General features: G+C 41.5%; 1 protein-coding gene and 1 long non-coding RNA gene across 3 annotated transcripts in view; one reads left to right on the top strand and one right to left on the bottom strand.

Moving 5' to 3' along the window:
* Nucleotides 1-16631, bottom strand: part of LOC139623341 (uncharacterized) — a 343520-nt gene that overhangs the window by 71933 nt on the left and 254956 nt on the right. The window lies entirely within an intron of this gene.
* On the top strand, nt 3553-16280 carry hells (helicase, lymphoid specific). Of its 2 annotated transcripts, none has more exons than XM_071481484.1 (23): nt 3553-3877; nt 4271-4368; nt 5637-5755; nt 6571-6693; nt 6817-6858; nt 6948-6981; nt 7131-7189; nt 7276-7317; nt 7425-7652; nt 8920-9102; nt 9299-9442; nt 9961-10157; nt 10845-10938; nt 11228-11389; nt 11786-11928; nt 12035-12179; nt 12505-12588; nt 13384-13503; nt 14236-14352; nt 14449-14608; nt 14720-14816; nt 14903-14979; nt 15541-16280. In XM_071481484.1, the coding sequence occupies exons 1-23, from the start codon at nt 3870-3872 to the stop codon at nt 15627-15629; spliced, it is 2565 nt and encodes an 854-aa protein (XP_071337585.1). In that variant the 5' UTR covers nt 3553-3869; the 3' UTR covers nt 15630-16280. The 2 variants fall into 2 exon arrangements, with proteins under 2 accessions (XP_071337585.1, XP_071337586.1); XM_071481485.1 differs by having other exon boundaries at nt 3735-3877; nt 6954-6981.

Genomic DNA, 16631 nt, shown 5'->3' with positions numbered 1-16631 from the left:
TTAAGTATCCAAAAGTACATGCTTTTAAATTTACTTTAAGTAAAAGTAAGAGTAAGAGTAAGAGTAAACTTCTTATTTTTCACATCAATGAATTACTTTAATTTTTTTCTAAATGAATTTAAGGACCTTTTAACTCTTGTTTCTGAGAATTAACTCTTTGAAACTACCTGCACTTATGTGCTTGCTTTTAGAACCACAATGATATATAAAGCCTGCAGAAACACCTATAAGAACAAATAAAATGAATGGGATCATAAGAGGACAGCAGATGTTGCAGATGCAGTGTTTATTAACAATCATTAAAACTGTAACCAAATGAACCTGCACTGTCCAACTAACTCTCTATCATTTAGCTAAGTTGGGAACTAGAACCCCCTCGAAGACCAATGTTGTCCCCAGACCACTGGTTGAGAACCACTGCTTTACAAAAAACTACATCTCTGCTTTCAATAACTCAATGTTGAAGTCACTTGACTTTACAGGAAGGACATGTACCAGTACAATATAGGAGCACAACAAACTCTGTCTCCCCATGTCTGTCTTGTCTGTCTCCGTGCCTGTCTCCCAATGTCCGTCTCCCCATGTCTGTCTTGTCTGTCTCCGTGCCTGTCTCCCAATGTCTGTCTCCCCATGTCTGTCTTGTCTCCCCATGTCCCGATATTATTATCCGCTTTTACGTAGATCTCAGTGGAGAGCGTGCACTGTGATAGGTTTCATTCTTTGACAAACACAGCTTGTGTCCAATAGTATCTTAGAATAAAAAAAATTAAAAAAAAGAGCAGACCTGAAAGTAACGAGTACTTTTCAGCCTTCCTAGAAATTTACTCAAGTAAAAGTAAAAATATTTGTCTTGGAAATGTATTCAAGTAAGAGTAATAAGTACCAAAGAAATCTAATACTCAAGTAAAGTACAAATCCCCTGGATATGTACTTAAGTACAGTACTCAAGTAAATTTACTCCGTTACTGTCCACCACTGCATAGAAGTTACCAGTGCACTCTTTTGTGTTTTATTATTTTCTTGAGTTTTTGTAACTGTGAATGTACAAGCTGTTTCTAAAAAGTTGGGACACTGTAAAATGTAAATAAAAGCAGAATGTGGTGATGTGCAAATCATGTAAACCCATATTTGATAGAAAATAGAACAAAGACAACATTAAATGTTGAAATGCTGAAATTTTATTGTTTTATGAAAAATATATGCTCAGTTTGAATTTGATGCAGCAACACATTTCAAAAAAGTTAGGACAGGGTCATGTTAACCACAGTGTTGCAACAGCAGTAATGTAAGTATGCCCAACTTCTTCTTGCTCCAAAACCTGTCTATATATCATTCAGCATTAATGGTGAAATCCCAGATGTGCAAGCTTCCCAAGCCATGGGCATTAATGTTCCCACATACCATCACAGATGCTGGTTTTTCAAATGTGCGCTGATAACAAGCTGGATGGTCCCTCTCCTCTGGTAGCCTGGAGGACACGGCGTCCATGATTCCCAAAAAGAATTTGAAATTTACTCTCAGCCCTACAGGAAAATGTTTTGTTTTTGTTTTTTTTTTTTTAATTTATGGGGATTACAAGAAAGCTTTGCTTTGAAGTTCACTTTTAGATTCTTTGTAATATACACTCATTTGTCAGTTTATTAGGAACACCTAGCTAAAACTGCCACAGCTTAAAAGGACAAAATAATAGGAACCCTTGTCCACATAACAGTGCAGTTCAACAGCACCACAAATTGCAACCTCCAAAATGATCATACATTTATCATACAGTGTCATGAACCTACAGACAATTATCAACTCAACCTGCAGTTCCCCGTTATAGTGAGTTTCAGTTCAGTGTTTAGCTGTCTGTCTCAAAACTTCAATGGTCTGGTTCCTTCTCGCTGCTCTCACGGGGTCATTTTCAGCTGCAGCCAGCATTGTATGCATGTAGTTTTATTGAAGTATTGTGGTGAGGGGAATAGTGGAAGTTATACCAACATAGCAAGGGTGCTCAATCCCACTAGAAATAACTATTTGTTTTTATGTGCATTTTTTATTTTATTAGTATAACTGTTACTATTGGCTCAATAAATAGCTTGACAGATTATTTCTTGTCTCTAAAACAATACTGAAGTCTGTCATATCACTGATGATGTCAAGCAATCTGAGCTCATAAAGTGATCAGTCATCTCATGCAGTAATTTTTTTAGCAGTTTACACTGAAAGGAGATTTGCGTTGTTATGTGTAGTCTGTTTCTTATAAGTATTACAATAAGTAGTACAGTATCATAGCATATCGTTTTAAGATGCAATGAACCATGTTTCTCCAGTAACTACTTTGGAAATATGTCCAGTTTATTAGTGTGAATGACTGATTTATATTATCTATTATTTAACATGACTCCTACATTAAAACCAGTCAGTCTGTTTGAGAGTGATAGCAGGGTCAAATCCTGAGTTTTCAGTTGTAATACTTACACCGCCTGTTTTGTAGATTATAGGTCTATTATATCACTTCTATGTGGCCACAGCCAGGGCTCCACAACTAATTCATCTTAATTTGGCAAATAAAACTTGATTCTAGTGAAGTCGTATCTTTTATTATGAAATACAGTACAGTAATCTCAGTAGGAGCCAGAGTAAGAGGGCTTTAATCTTTGTCTTGTGCTCAGTGTATAATGGAAAAAAATATGGAAGGAATAATACTGTACAGTGTTGTAAACCTTACAGTGAAAGCTCCAGACAGTAATTGTTAAGAAAGGAAGCTGAAATATACTGAGCAGACTCCTAAAAACCACTACAGGTAATGGCTGATAATGGCTTTAAAAGAGGAAAGGGACTTTTTTTAATTTTAATTTTTTTTGCTATACCACTGTTCTTTGCAGAAATCCTGCTAAACTTGCTTTTTCAATTAAACATGCAGGTCATACTAACAAAGTATTTACCTGTAGACTTATTATTTGCAGCTATTTTAGCTATTTATTTTATTTAAACCATGGAAAATAAAAATGACAAATGTGCTAAAACCAGATTGGAATTTATATGATGGGCTCATTTACCCTCTATATACAAATAAAACATTTCCCGCAATTTAGATTCGCGGGAAATATCTGATTATGTTTACATTTACATGCTCTCAGAGGGGTGGCTGTGATTTTAAATTATTGTGTCTATACATGAAATGATCTGTAACCTGTTAAAGAGCATTTAACTTCATATATAAGACTACGAATAATATATTGTTTATTCTGATGCCTGTATTTACCTCTAAAATACTGCAGTATATACAGTATTCAGTCTTATGCACCCTGTTTTACAAGCAGTGGTTTCGTCTTAACTGGCGCGAAATTGAGTAGCCCGCCCACCATAAAACTCCTAGCTGTGTCATGTCAGACGAGTTTATGTACAAAATGGCGGAAAGAGAAGTGAGTCTGACTTCAAAATAAGAAATACAAACGCCCTTACCAGGCAGCCCCCGAGCGTTAAGTCGCGCCAAGTAGTTTTATTTTGAAAGGCGTGGTCCGGACGTAGTCTTGTTGTTAATCGCAGCTTCCCGCAGCTGAAGACTGGGACTCACTGCAGAGCTCAAACGTGGAGTACAGAGCCGTCTGGCTTTACTTATCTGCATAATTTTAGATAAGGTGATATTTTAGGAATATACCGGGATAACGACGGTCCTGAACATTCAGGAACTACATTAATAATACCGTATCTTAGCGCACCGGTTCGTGCACATACTTCACAGGTTTAGCTTTAAAGTTAACAACTCGCTTGTGTAACTCGCGATACGTCGTTATTTTGTTAAGTAAGAGCCACTTTTCTTTTAGCAACACGTCAACCTTCAGTTAGCCACATTAGCGCGGTCGTCAGCTTCGTTGTTGGAGACAATGAGCAGGTGAGTAAAATAATCGAGCTTGTAAATTGCACGTTACATGTCACAGCATGTTTGTCAGTGTAACAACAGTGTTAAATCTGTACTTTTACATTTCTACTCTGTCAGAAAGTAAAAGTCTGCTGGAGAAACACTAAAGCGTTTATTCAACATTTAAAAAATATTAGACATTTTTCCGTTGTCAACATGTTAGAATGTATAGTGTCCACACTAAACACCCACAGAGTGATGTCAGTGTGTGTGTATGTGTGTGTTAGTCATGTTCTGTAAGTGAATGCTTCGCAGATTTAAATATTGAAACGGCTCAGACATGTGAGTGGAGTTCGTCCTGCTTATGTAAACCTGCAGGAAATATTCACCTTCTGGATTTCATTGTGTTCTTCCGCATGTCAACAGCGTGAAGGAAGAAAGTCGCAGTGCCTCCCCCCACTGCCCCAAACCTGATGAACCTGAGGAGCCTCTGGGCACCACAATGGAGACTGAAGCTGCCAAAGGTCAGTGACAAAGGACCCCTTTCGGTGACCCCCGGGGGCCACAGAGGAGCTTACTGGAGGATTTTTTTCTTCAGTTTGAATAATAAAATGTTGCTGTTGTGTAGGGTTGTCACGATACCAGAATTTCAGTAGTCGATACCAATACCTGTGATTTTCCACGATTCTCGATACTAATTCGATACCAGAATTTAAAAAAAAACAAACAAAAAAAAAAACAGGCCGTCCCGATGACGGAGTGGTTAGGCCGCGTACCACATGAGCGGATGCTCTTAGCAGCTGAGCGCCGGTTCGACTCCCGACCCGACTCTTTCCTACGTGTCATTCCCCCTCTCTCTCTCTGCCCCTGCCCTGTCACTCTCTACTGTTCTGTCAATAAAGGCAAAAAATACCCAAAAAAATATCTTAAAAAAAAAAAAAAATAGAACCCATGTACTTTTAAATTCACTCATTTATTGAAAAGTGCTTTAAATTGTCAAGTATTTAATACCACTATAAAAACAAGCAATACTGTGCTTTATGGTAATAAATAACAACAATATTCAACTATTTACATTCAAAAAAGAACAGCAGTGGCATGGAGCCTTCAAGTATTTAAAACAAACAATATTCTTCTTCTTATAAATATGCAAATAAATAACTAAACAACGGTGGTGTGGAGCCTGATCTCACATAACTAAAACCTCTAATACCAGGCACTGTTTGCATGTCGGCTTGTTTGTGTCTAGAATTGCTCCGTATTCATCCGCCTCGAATGCAAAATATTTCCACTCGCGACTCTTTGTACCTGTTTTGTCACCGAGCCGACGTGTTGTGCTTCCGCTCCCACTTGCTGAAGCCATTGTTATTGTTATCCATAGACTGTATATAAAAGTTATCTCAGGTTTTCTTCTTCAGCGCCGCTGACTGCTCTGTGCTGCTCACACGCGTATACTGCCCCCGTCAGTTCCGCCAAGAATCGATACGGCTCACAGAGGGAAAAGTTGAATATTCGGTTCTGACGGTACCAGAAAAAGCAGGTATTGATGTATTTTTTGCGTGTTGGTATCGAATTGGTACCGGAAGTATCGGTTCTTGTGACAACCCTACTGTTGTGTCATTTAAGTTTGAGGTGATGATGATGTAGTTTATCCCATAATTCTCCGCACCAACATTATTAATCTACATGAATCTTAAAAAAAAATTGATTGAGTTTGTAAAGAAATGAAACCATTTCTATGTGGGGTGTGGAACCAGCCACAGTCTTGACTATCACTATTGTTTCTTTGAAGATGTCGGTGTGAAATCTGAGAATGTGACGTCTGAAGTGGTTATCACAAAGGAAATGGAGGAAGAAGAGAAGCAGCTGATGGAGGAAGGAGAGAGGAAAGAGAAGGAGATGATGGAAAAGGTCTGTTTCTCTTTTTTAAAATGTGTCATGTCTGGGTCTCGTCCATATCAATTATTTTCAAAAATTGTCATGTACCCAGAGCCGGCATCAAGTGTCTGCTCAGGTTCATCATCTCTTTGACTTATTCTCTTATTTAATAATTTCTGATGAAATTTTTTTTAAAAAATGCTGTTGTCATTTAGATAAACGTTGTTACGTTGCAGTGGTGAGACAGAGGGGATTCTCTCAGGTGTAGCTATATAATGTTATAGTTATCATATCTCATCAACATAGTACAGCTCATCTGGTTCTTTTATTGATACTCATATTGGTTCTTCATCTTGAATGAGTTTGTAGAGCAGCAACAACAGTGTTTACAGCAGCAGAGTCACTCGTCCGTCATCCTCCCTCTGCTGCTGATGTCGCCTGCAGGAACTGCGGCTGGAGCGGGGGCAGCTGCTGTCTCAGCTCGTAGCTGTAAAATATTACATTTCAGTCAGTCTTTTGTGATGTGTTTATTAAATACAATTATCGCTTGGCACTAATCTCAAGTTTGACATCTTGTCAAAGTTAAGGCTACAATCTGCAAATTCTGGCATGACACTGGTGCTGGCCGGTCAAAACTTTGTATTCAGTGAGTCTGGGTCCCTGCAGCCTTTGACAGAACATCTCCACATGAATAAATGTTTTGGAGTGTATTAAAACTAAAAATGTCAGAAAATTTTTTTTTATTTTGGTATAGGTACAATAAATCACATGGAATCAAATGTTGAGATGATATCCAGCCCTGATCTCATCTAACACCGTCGTCATTTTTTTGATATGTGACTGTTAAGGCCCGGGAATCGATGCAGAGGGACTCTCACGACATGCGCTTTAAGAGGCTGCAGCATCTGCTTCAGAAGAGCAACATCTACTCGAAATTCCTGCTGACTAAAATGGAGCAACAGCAGAACGAGGTAGTGTGTGTGTGTGTGTGTGTGTGTGTGTGTGTGAGAGTGTGTATGAGTGAACTCCACGTGTGAAAACTGCGTTTTCTCCTGCTGGCTGCAGATACTCACTCTGTTATCCTTCTGTTTCAGGAGAAACTCAGGAAGGACAAACTGGAAAAGAAGCCTAAGAAGGTGAGGAGTGTTTTCCTGAAACACACCTGAGCTTCGCATTAGAGAAAGTTATATATAAGTCACTGATAGAAGGCTGTTTTGTCTTTAAGGTGCAGAACACTAACAGTGCAGAACCTGACAAAGGTGAGAACATCCTAACATTTGATCTTTAAATGAACACAGAATGAAAAGCTGTGAATGAAACAGTTGAAATGAAACTGAATATATGAAAAAGTGAATATACTAGGTGTAAAATGTGTGTGATGTATTTGACTGATTTCCTGTTGCATTAGATAAAAAGAAGAGGAGGAGGGATGACGACTACAAAATATCAGATGTCATGTCAAAAGAAGTAAGGTCTCTTGACTTGTTATCTGTTCTCTACATTTTCTGTTTTCTGATTGTCTCACATTGTCTCTGCTTGGTTTTATCTTCCAGGAAATCATGTCGCAGGCCAAGAAAGCAAAAGTGGAGCAAGCGGTGAGGGTTCATTTGATTTTTCTGAGTAGATGACGTGTTGATATAAATTACTGAAAACCTAGAAAAGAGGGGTTTCATTCATGTTAATATCAAACATCTGATATTAGGACGAGGGGCCGGCCCAGAAAAAACTAGAAGCTGAGGATATCGAGAAGATGAGTGATTCCAACCAGGACATCAAGAATCGTCTGTCGGAGACGGTGCGAGACAACGCCAAGCACCTCCTGCATCCGCACAGGAAGGTGAACGGCGAGCCGGTCCCCATCCAGCAGCCACAGCTCTTCATCGGAGGGGTCATGAGGTGGTACCAGATTGAAGGCATCGAGTGGCTGAGGGTGAGTCGGGACATGGGATTGTGGAACCTGATTATTTATTTGTTCATTTGCTGGTTTTATTCCCTCCATCACTTTGCCATGTAGACAATGGATTTAGTTCAATTAGTTGATTGAAATGAAGTTGAGTTTGACCTTGGAAACAGTACTTGTCAAAACAGTTTCAGCTTAAAGTCCGTGTAGTTGATCATTTAACATGATCTTCCTCCGACGTTGGAGTTTGTCATTGTAGATGTTCATTCCTGAGCACTCACAGGTTTACAGGTCCCATATGTTACACTTTTTCCTCTCTTTTTTGACTCTTATATTCATTAGAAGATATATTTGTGGCTTAAGAATAAAAAACCATCTCTACAGAGTTTACATCTCCTCTCTCTGGGTTCTCTCTGGAGCTCCAGTAACAACAGGTCAGTGAACCTCAGAGCCCCTTCTGATGCTCACAAGAGGCTTGGGGCGTGGCTGAGGGTGGTGACTGCTTTGTTGTGACATCACAAAGTTCCAGAAGTCCTGACTGCTTGTCTTAAGGCTCAGTTTCTGAATACAGGCTGTGTGCATTTCTCTGTGGACTGAGGCTCTGATACTTTCGCTTTTTTATCATAAATACATGGAAATCTACCTTTATATAATATGGGACCTTTTTAAAAGTTGAATTTCAAAATTCAGTAAAGTAATTATCCAGTCATGTCTTTCTCTGTGTATTTTGATGAAGTAAAATCGGTCATTACATTCTTATTAAAGGGTTCCTCCAGCAATATAGTATTGCACGTCCATAAGGTTAGGAGACTTTAAAGAGACACCAAGGTCCCCTTTGTCTTTACAGGAAACACATTGGAAACATGGTTCAAATCTGTGCAGCCAGAGACATGTAGATGTTTAGTTTCTAGTGTAAGTCACACTCAAAAACCACTGGTTCCTACACTTCCCACAGTGCATTTCTACAGGGTTATACCCTCCTTTCCTGTTAAACATGTTAACACACCAGCAGGGCATGATGTATGTTTTTATGTAAGCCTGCACAGCACTGCGGTCATGAAACAAGATAAAAGTCCTGTTTCGCAGTGTTGACACACATCAGCTCTCCAGTTTTATCACATGATAGACGTACACATTGGATAATGGTTATTTCAAGTGAATAATATGGTGTGTAATAAAGTAGCCAGTCATGCTGCTCTCTGTCAGTGTTCAGCAGTAGAACCCAGTAGAACCCGGATGTTGTTCAGTGATACTGAGTGTAAACAAGCAGCCTGTGTTGTTCCCTGTGTGCTGCCAGATGTTGTGGGAGAACGGCATCAATGGGATCCTGGCCGATGAGATGGGACTGGGAAAGACCATCCAGTGCATCGCTCACATCGCCATGATGATAGAAAAGAAAGTGATGGGCCCCTTCCTGGTGGTCGCCCCTCTCTCCACTCTGCCGAACTGGATCAGCGAATTCAAGCGCTTCACACCCGAGGTAAGGGAACGCGTTACTGAGACCGACCTCGTCCCATCAGGTCTGTCTGGTCCCTGAAACCCAGCCAGCTCACCAGCGAAGAGTCATTCAACAGTTTCATTCTAGAGCTGACTCCACATTTTGTTGAGTAAACTAGTCTCGCACCATGTCCTAGTGATTTCTCAGCAGTCTGAACAGACTCATGTGTTTGTCCCAGGTGTCTGTGCTGCTCTACCACGGCCCCCAGGCAGAGAGGGCCAAATTACTGAAGCAGATTCGCAGGCCTCAGGGGCCCCTGAGCATGTGTCCCGTGGTCATCACCTCCTTTGAGATCTCCATGATTGACAGAAAATTCCTCCAGGTAGGATCCCTGCTCGTCCACAGCTCATGTGACTCAAACAGGTTTCACATGGGAAGATATTTCTCTGAAGTTTTGTCTTAACTGGAGATTCTGCGATATGTAAACCATCATGTATCGTTTCAACTCTTAGTGTCAGTAAAATCTGAACGTTGTTGACATTGGGCAGTTGATTCTTGTGGTGGTACTGTTTTACATCACAGACCTTAAACTCCACCAGAGAGCACTGCATCAGTGACCGGAACTGTATCAACTGTTAAAAACAAGCAGGAGAGTTGTAACTGTGTTGTTGTTGAATTAGTGCTGTGGAAATGAACATTTACAGGTAAACATGGAGGATGTTTTTAGTTGGTGTTGATCAGGAAACAGGAAATTATTTTGTATAATCTTTTTTTCTCTCTCACAGAATAACAAAGTAGCAGTAAGAGTACTGTTAAAGTACCGGATCAGTAAAAGTTGTTGTCCCATTAAAATCTCAAGGATACCCATCTCTGGTCCTGTGTGTCTGTTGTCTGCTGCAGCGTTTCCAGTGGAAGTATCTGATCGTGGACGAAGGTCACCGCATCAAAAACCTCAACTGTCGGCTAGTGCGGGAGCTAAAGATGCTTCCCACCGACAACAAGCTGCTGCTGACGGGCACGCCGCTGCAGAACAACCTGGCTGAGCTCTGGTCCCTCCTCAACTTCCTCCTGCCAGAGGTCTTTGATGACCTCAAGAGGTGATTTCTCCAGATATTGATTACTGAAGGCTGATCAGGCTGATCAACAGACGGCAGAGTTTGGAAGCTCTTAGAGCAGTTTCATATTTCAGATTTATGTTCTGACGACACAAACAAACTAGAAGAGATGATGATGATGATGATGATAAATGGAAAGTGGCTTATTGTAGCCAAATGCAAGGTTGGGTTTAGACTAATTAAAGGAGTTGAAAATATAATTGAACTTTATTGTTCACCAAGGTGAAACACATTATGAGAGTGTGAGTACTTGACGTTACAGTGGTGACTACAGACGGAGAGATAAGGCTGCATCAGAGACAAAGTAGCACATTCTTAAATTTATTTTATCTGCAATTGAATGAAAAAACACTGATTCCAATAATCAAGAAATGCTAAACATCAGAGCCGATCATTGGTCGACCTCTATTATTTACAAGGGAGTGCTGCAGTATGATCAACCAGTGGGACAGAGACTTGAGCAGACTCATCTTTCTCTGTCATTCAGACGCTTGCTAACAGCGAGCTGCTGCTAATCACAGCTCTCTTTGTCTTCCTGTGTCAGTCAGTCTCAGTGAAGTCACACCTGCACATACCTGCAGATGTGAGATCTCTGGTTCCTTTATGTTGTAATTGTTCAGGTTAAAGTTCTTACTCAGGTGTGACCTCTGTTTGATGTGTTTCCTGCAGCTTTGAGTCATGGTTTGACATCAACACCCTGGGGGAGGCTGAGAGTGTGGTGGCTACTGAGCGCGAGCAGAACATCCTGAGCATGCTGCACCAGGTCAGCGCTCCACATCACCACTGTGCTATAATGTATTCATTATATTGTACCAACAAAGTGTGTTTAATATGACGGTTCTCTGCCTGACTCTGTCACTAGCTCTTATGTGTTTGGTCTTAAACAGTAGAATAATTTTTCCCTGTTTAATCTTTTAATCTCCCATGTTAATTAGGCATTATCTTTTTTTTAATCTGTGTTTTTATACTGATTATTATTCTTTTTACCTTTATTTTTATGCTTTTCTCTTCTTTCTTCTTTATGCCATCCTAAATGTTTTGTGTTGTTTCAGATTCTGACTCCGTTCTTGCTTAGGAGGCTGAAATCAGATGTTACACTGGAGGTTCCTCCCAAGAAGGAGATCATCGTTTATGCTCCTCTGACGCCCAAACAGGAGGCCTTTTACACCGCTGTGGTCAACAAGACCATCACCAAGATGCTGGGCATGGAGAAGGTAACACCAGGGTGTCACAACTGGACTGTAAACTGGTCTCTGTGGGGTCATGGAGTCCCTGCAGAAGACCAGCGCATATCAGCTGAGTGCAGATATATGGGCGTCAGTGTACATGTGGACTGATGAGTGAAGGTCTCATGCAGTCAAAAGTCCTGTTCAAAAATGTTTTTGTGTCATTAGTTGGTCTCTAAAGTTGACGTTGCCATTATTGTTGTTCTTCCTGTTTTCATGTCTTTATATATAGCATTGTGTATATAGATTCCAGTATGTCTTCATATGTGATGTAAAGCATGTATCTAAGCAGTGTTTAAAGCTCTGTCATCAGTGTCATGACTTGAAGGATCAATAAAATTATGAGTGATTTTCTGATGCTCACTGCTCTCCTGGTTTATTCAGGCAGAGGCTCCTGTACAGGTGACGTCGAGCGGCAGGCCCAAGCGTCGCAGTCGAAAGGTGGTGGACTACAAAGAAACTGAGGCTGACACGCCGCACGGCCTGGAGAAATATCTTGACAGCATCCGCAAGGAGGTGGAGCAGAGGTCGGCACTGCCTGCACTGTCACATACAAAATCCTTCTTCACGAGTGAGTGAAAGATTCGACCTGTGGCTGTGTGTCAGTCTGACCTGTATCTGCTCACACTGCAGCTGTACTCCAGTGCTGGATGTCCAGAGCCCGCTGGACGCTCAGATCAACCTGAAGCTGCAGAACATCCTCATGCTGCTAAAGAGATGCTGCAACCACCCCTACCTGGTGGAGTACCCCCTGGACCCTGCTACGCAGGAGTTCAAGGTAACACAAGGTCACTTAGACTTCCAGGTGTCATGTATGTTCCCTGTGTTTGGGATTGGAGGCAGAAATATGTTGGTTTATGGTGGAATAGAACAAAGGTAGATGAAGAACATGGAGAGAAGGATTTTCAGTTGTAACATTTGAACTTACCAACAGGATTAATACAGTATGTATCTGTCTATCTATTAAAGAAGCACAGTTGGTCTGACTGCAAGTGAATGGTTTACCTCCTCTCCCTCCATGACTTGTTCACATATTGTCCTCCTCTCCTCTCCTTTCCTCCTCCCTCTTCTCTTCTCTTCTCTTCTCCTCTCCTCCTCCTCAGATTGATGAGCAGCTGGTGCAGAGCTCGGGGAAGTTCCTCATTCTGGACAGACTACTGCCTGCTCTGAAACAAAGGGGACACAAGGTGAAACAGGACAAATTCTGCAGCCACACGTCACTTCATCAGATTTCACACTAACCAACACACTAAGCAGCTCTGCTCGGGGCCACAGCACATTTTCCTCCTGGTTGTTCATGTGTTTGTCTGATGGTGGAAACTATTCTTACAGTTGTATGAAGAAGTTTGGACAAATTACATTTAGTTTAGTTGCAGCAAACGCACATTAAACAATGAGCCTTTGTTTAAATGCACAGCTACTTTTTACTCATCCATTTAAGAAATAGAAAATAAAATAAACAATAATTGTTACATGTGCAAATGTTGTGTGATACAACTGCACCTCTGACACATTAGCATGGTCTGTATAGCCCCCACCCCTGCTCACTCAGAAGACACTGAGGCTGCTGCTGTTAATGGCGGCTGGTGAGGGACACTAGTGTCCCCCAGCCCCTAGGCCTGATCCTGGTGCGGAACCTCCAGGACCTCCGCCAGTGATTGACAGCTCACAGGACATTAGTCTCAAACGGACAGTTGAAAGTGCACACAGTGAATTTTGTAAAAGCACCTGCAGGTGGACGGTTAAATACTGGCTGCATTAGTAGGTTTATTTAATTTAGCTGTTAAAATTCAAACTTTGATGTACAGTTGTCTTATCTGAACTCTACCTGTAGCACAGTGCTTCATGTCTCAGGTGATCTGTGGGAAAGTTTAGTTTGTGTTGCTGCAGAGCAGATGTGTGTGGACCCTCTGTGCACACTGTGTGTAGCCTTTGGTTTATCTCATGCTGACATGTACGTGTGGTTGGTCGTTGTGATCCAGGTCCTGATCTTCAGTCAGATGACGTCCATCTTGGATCTGCTGATGGATTACTGCTATCTGCGGGGCTTTGAGTACAGCCGACTGGACGGCCACATGAGCTACGCCGACAGAGACGAAAACGTGAGTTGATGGACACGGTGCAGAAATGTTTCTCTCTTGTAGACTGAAGAACAGTGTGTGTGGCTCTGTGACTATATTCAGCTCATTAGCACAGATATGACACTTTGGGGTTTGGATGCAGTTACTGTGTCTCATTTTTGAAGATGGATTTTAGCGTCGGTCCGATTGATTTCAGTTTCTCTCCTCAGGGTAGAACTGTCTGTGCAAACAACGTTCAGTTGTCATGAGCACTATAACCAATCTTTGCATTTCAACTAGTGTTGTCATGTCTGATTATGCGCACTCAAACGTGAACATACACACAGATTCAGCCTAGACATAGAGACTAGAGTGAAAGGTGTCAGTTTTATGTAATTTGTTGGTATGATGTCAGTATGACATCATCGAGTCTTTCCCCTGTCTATTTTTGCTGCAACACGTGAAAATAAACTATGAACTATTAAAATGCTTGTCACTTTTAAACATCTCCACAGATAACTTGATAATAATACATGATGATGGTGGTAACGTTCAGAGAAATGTAAGCACATGAAGAAGAGTGAACACATCAAAAGCCCACAGTCACTGCTGGCTTTATCAGACAGGTCAGCAGCTTCTGCTGAGGAGCTCTTCCAGATACAGCGTCACTGCGTTGTTGCTCAACATTTTTAAAGACTTCAGAGTGTTTGTGTAACTTGTCAGAACTACAACATGTCTGTGCTCCTGCTTCATCACCTTGTTCCTCTTCCTCAGATGGCCAAGTTTTCCAAAGATCCAGAGGTGTTCCTGTTCCTACTGAGCACCAGAGCAGGAGGACTGGGGATCAACCTGACAGCTGCTGATACAGTCATCATCTTCGACAGCGACTGGGTGGGTGCAAATTAAAAAACATCTATAATGATAAACATTGTTACTACTCTAAGTGTTTCCTGTAGTGTGTGTGCTGACGCTTCCTCCCCCTCTCAGAACCCCCAGGCAGACCTGCAGGCCCAGGACCGCTGTCACCGCATCGGTCAGACCAAACCGGTGCTGGTGTACCGCCTGGTCACAGCCAACACTATCGACCAGAAGATCCTGGAGAAGGCGTCGGCCAAGAGGAAGCTGGAGCAGATGGTCATTCACAAGAGTGAGTAGCTTCACTTTACATGCACACGGTTCCCCCCACCTCATGCTCTGCAGCATATTTTCCCAAGATCAGCTTTCGATGATCGTTTTCTTCTGTTGTTCTCCTCCACAGATAAGTTCAAAGGCAGGAAGGCAGAGCTGAAAGAAAGTAAAAGCTGCATTGATCTGGATGAGCTGATGGAGTTGCTCAAAGCCAGAGGCCCTGAGAAGTAAGTCACAATCCTCTGAGTGTTGGAAGTGTCTCTAAACAACACACAGTAAAGGGAGAGTAACATTTACCTCTGTCCCACTCAAGGGAGGTGAAAGCATCGAGGGGGAAGGTGATCAGTGACAAGGATCTGGAGATTTTACTGGATCGCAGCGACTTGCTGGGTGAGGACACACACACCTCTGCAGGCTTCAGTTATTTAGGCTTCTCCAACCACAGGGTGGCCACAGGTCCATAAAACGTCTTCAATTCAGTTATACCTATGAAAGGCCTTAAAGTATTATATTGTCTTAAATTCAGTTTGGATGGGTAAAAGCCTGCAGACAAAGGTGACTGCTCCATCCGCGTACTGTTAGAACAGTCTGCAGCCTTCGACACAGTTCACCACAGTGTGCTGATAAACCCCAGCACTGAGTGGAAGTGGTTTATCAAAGAGAAAATGTTGATCTGTCGGTGACAGTGTTTCTTGATTTGGTACCACAGTATCAACTCTCATGACATCTCTACATACACACCCTCATATCCGCAGGATTACATCATTATAACTTCTATAAATCTGAAAACAGTTCAGGCTCCAAATTATACAAAATGCAGTAGCTAGACTTGTTACAAAGAGTAAGAGAAGAGACCATATCGCTCCTCTCAGTCCTGACTCTGTCTGCCAGCTGGGGTTAGAAGTGATTTTAAAATCCTACTCATTACTTTATGTCTTTTTGTATTTTCAGACAAAGACAAGGGGAGCAAGAAGAAGGAGAAGGTGGGAGTCTTCAGGGTGATCGATACCAAAGAGTCGTCAGAGATCACGCTGACCTGAGAGCACTTGAAATATGCAGATGTGAACTTCTGACCAGAGACCTTCAGAAAAAAAAAAAGCTAAAGCTGCATCAGACGACTGAGCTGCTGACACCTGTGGTAGAGACTGAAACTTCACAAGAATATCCTGAAACTGCTGTTTGTAGACTTTAAATAGTGTCTTTGTTTTGTCTTTTCCGTTAACTGGCTTGATAGTACTGTTTAATAAGCTTTGTATGTTGTACTGTGCTGGTGTTGAGCGTGCTGCAGTCAGTGGTGTTGAACCGCTGGAGCCTTCTTCAGATTTGACTGACACTGCGGTTTTTGAAAATTGTCAGTGAGAGTTAATCATTTTCATGCTGAAAGATAAAAGAGTTGGTGCAGGTCATTTTCTCCCTGTCAGTGGCATTAAGACGATCACAGGACCTGCCTCCTTCACACTGATGATTATTTTTTTGTTAAGAGAGACGTCTTCTCCTGCCTTCACTCACACTCTCCTGACTGTAAACATGCATTTGTTCAACGCAGATGCACTCTTTAGTCAGATTAGTCCTCCTGATTTTTACGTGGCTGTTTGGAACAGATCTTTATTGTCTTTAACAATGTTGTAATCTAAGCACTTTCATGCAAGTTCTTTCATTTCTTTTTATATAAATAAACTATGATTTGATAACTGTCTTGTTTTTTTTCCCAGCTTTTACTGAAAAAAATGTGACATTACAAAATAATACAATACTGAAAAATAAAGTTGTCCTTTTGAAGCCCATGCTACTGTCCAAACTGAAAGTGGTACAGTGTATTCAGGTAAGTGCACTTTGAACTGCATTGGTTCCTAGTGCCATGATGCAGATACATTTTCTCCCTACAGTCATCTTCTATCCACACTACGTGTTACAGCTGTAAACAGTTTTGATCCCTAAATGTTCTTTAGAGTGCGTTGATCTGAAAATGTGAGTGTGAGGTTGCAGCGTGTGCGTCGTCTGTACAGGATATATCTTATTTTAGCAGTGTCTTCAGTGCAAGG

The sequence above is a fragment of the Trachinotus anak genome, unplaced genomic scaffold (assembly GCF_046630095.1).
Source record: "Trachinotus anak isolate AG129_WGS33_773 ecotype Australia unplaced genomic scaffold, CSIRO_AGI_Tana_v1 ptg000007l, whole genome shotgun sequence".
In the NCBI taxonomy this organism is placed as follows: domain Eukaryota; kingdom Metazoa; phylum Chordata; class Actinopteri; order Carangiformes; family Carangidae; genus Trachinotus; species Trachinotus anak.
The sequence above is the reverse complement of the archived record's forward strand: the minus strand, read 5'-3'. Positions and strand labels throughout refer to the sequence as shown.

What these genes read in the sequence shown, in the direction of transcription:
- hells (XM_071481484.1), top strand. An exon ending in GGAGACTGAAGCTGCCAAAG is followed by an intron (nt 4,369 to 5,636) that starts GTCAGTGACAAA and finishes GTTTCTTTGAAG; the next exon opens with ATGTCGGTGTGAAATCTGAG. An exon ending in GGATCGCAGCGACTTGCTGG is followed by an intron (nt 14,980 to 15,540) that starts GTGAGGACACAC and finishes TTGTATTTTCAG; the next exon opens with ACAAAGACAAGGGGAGCAAG.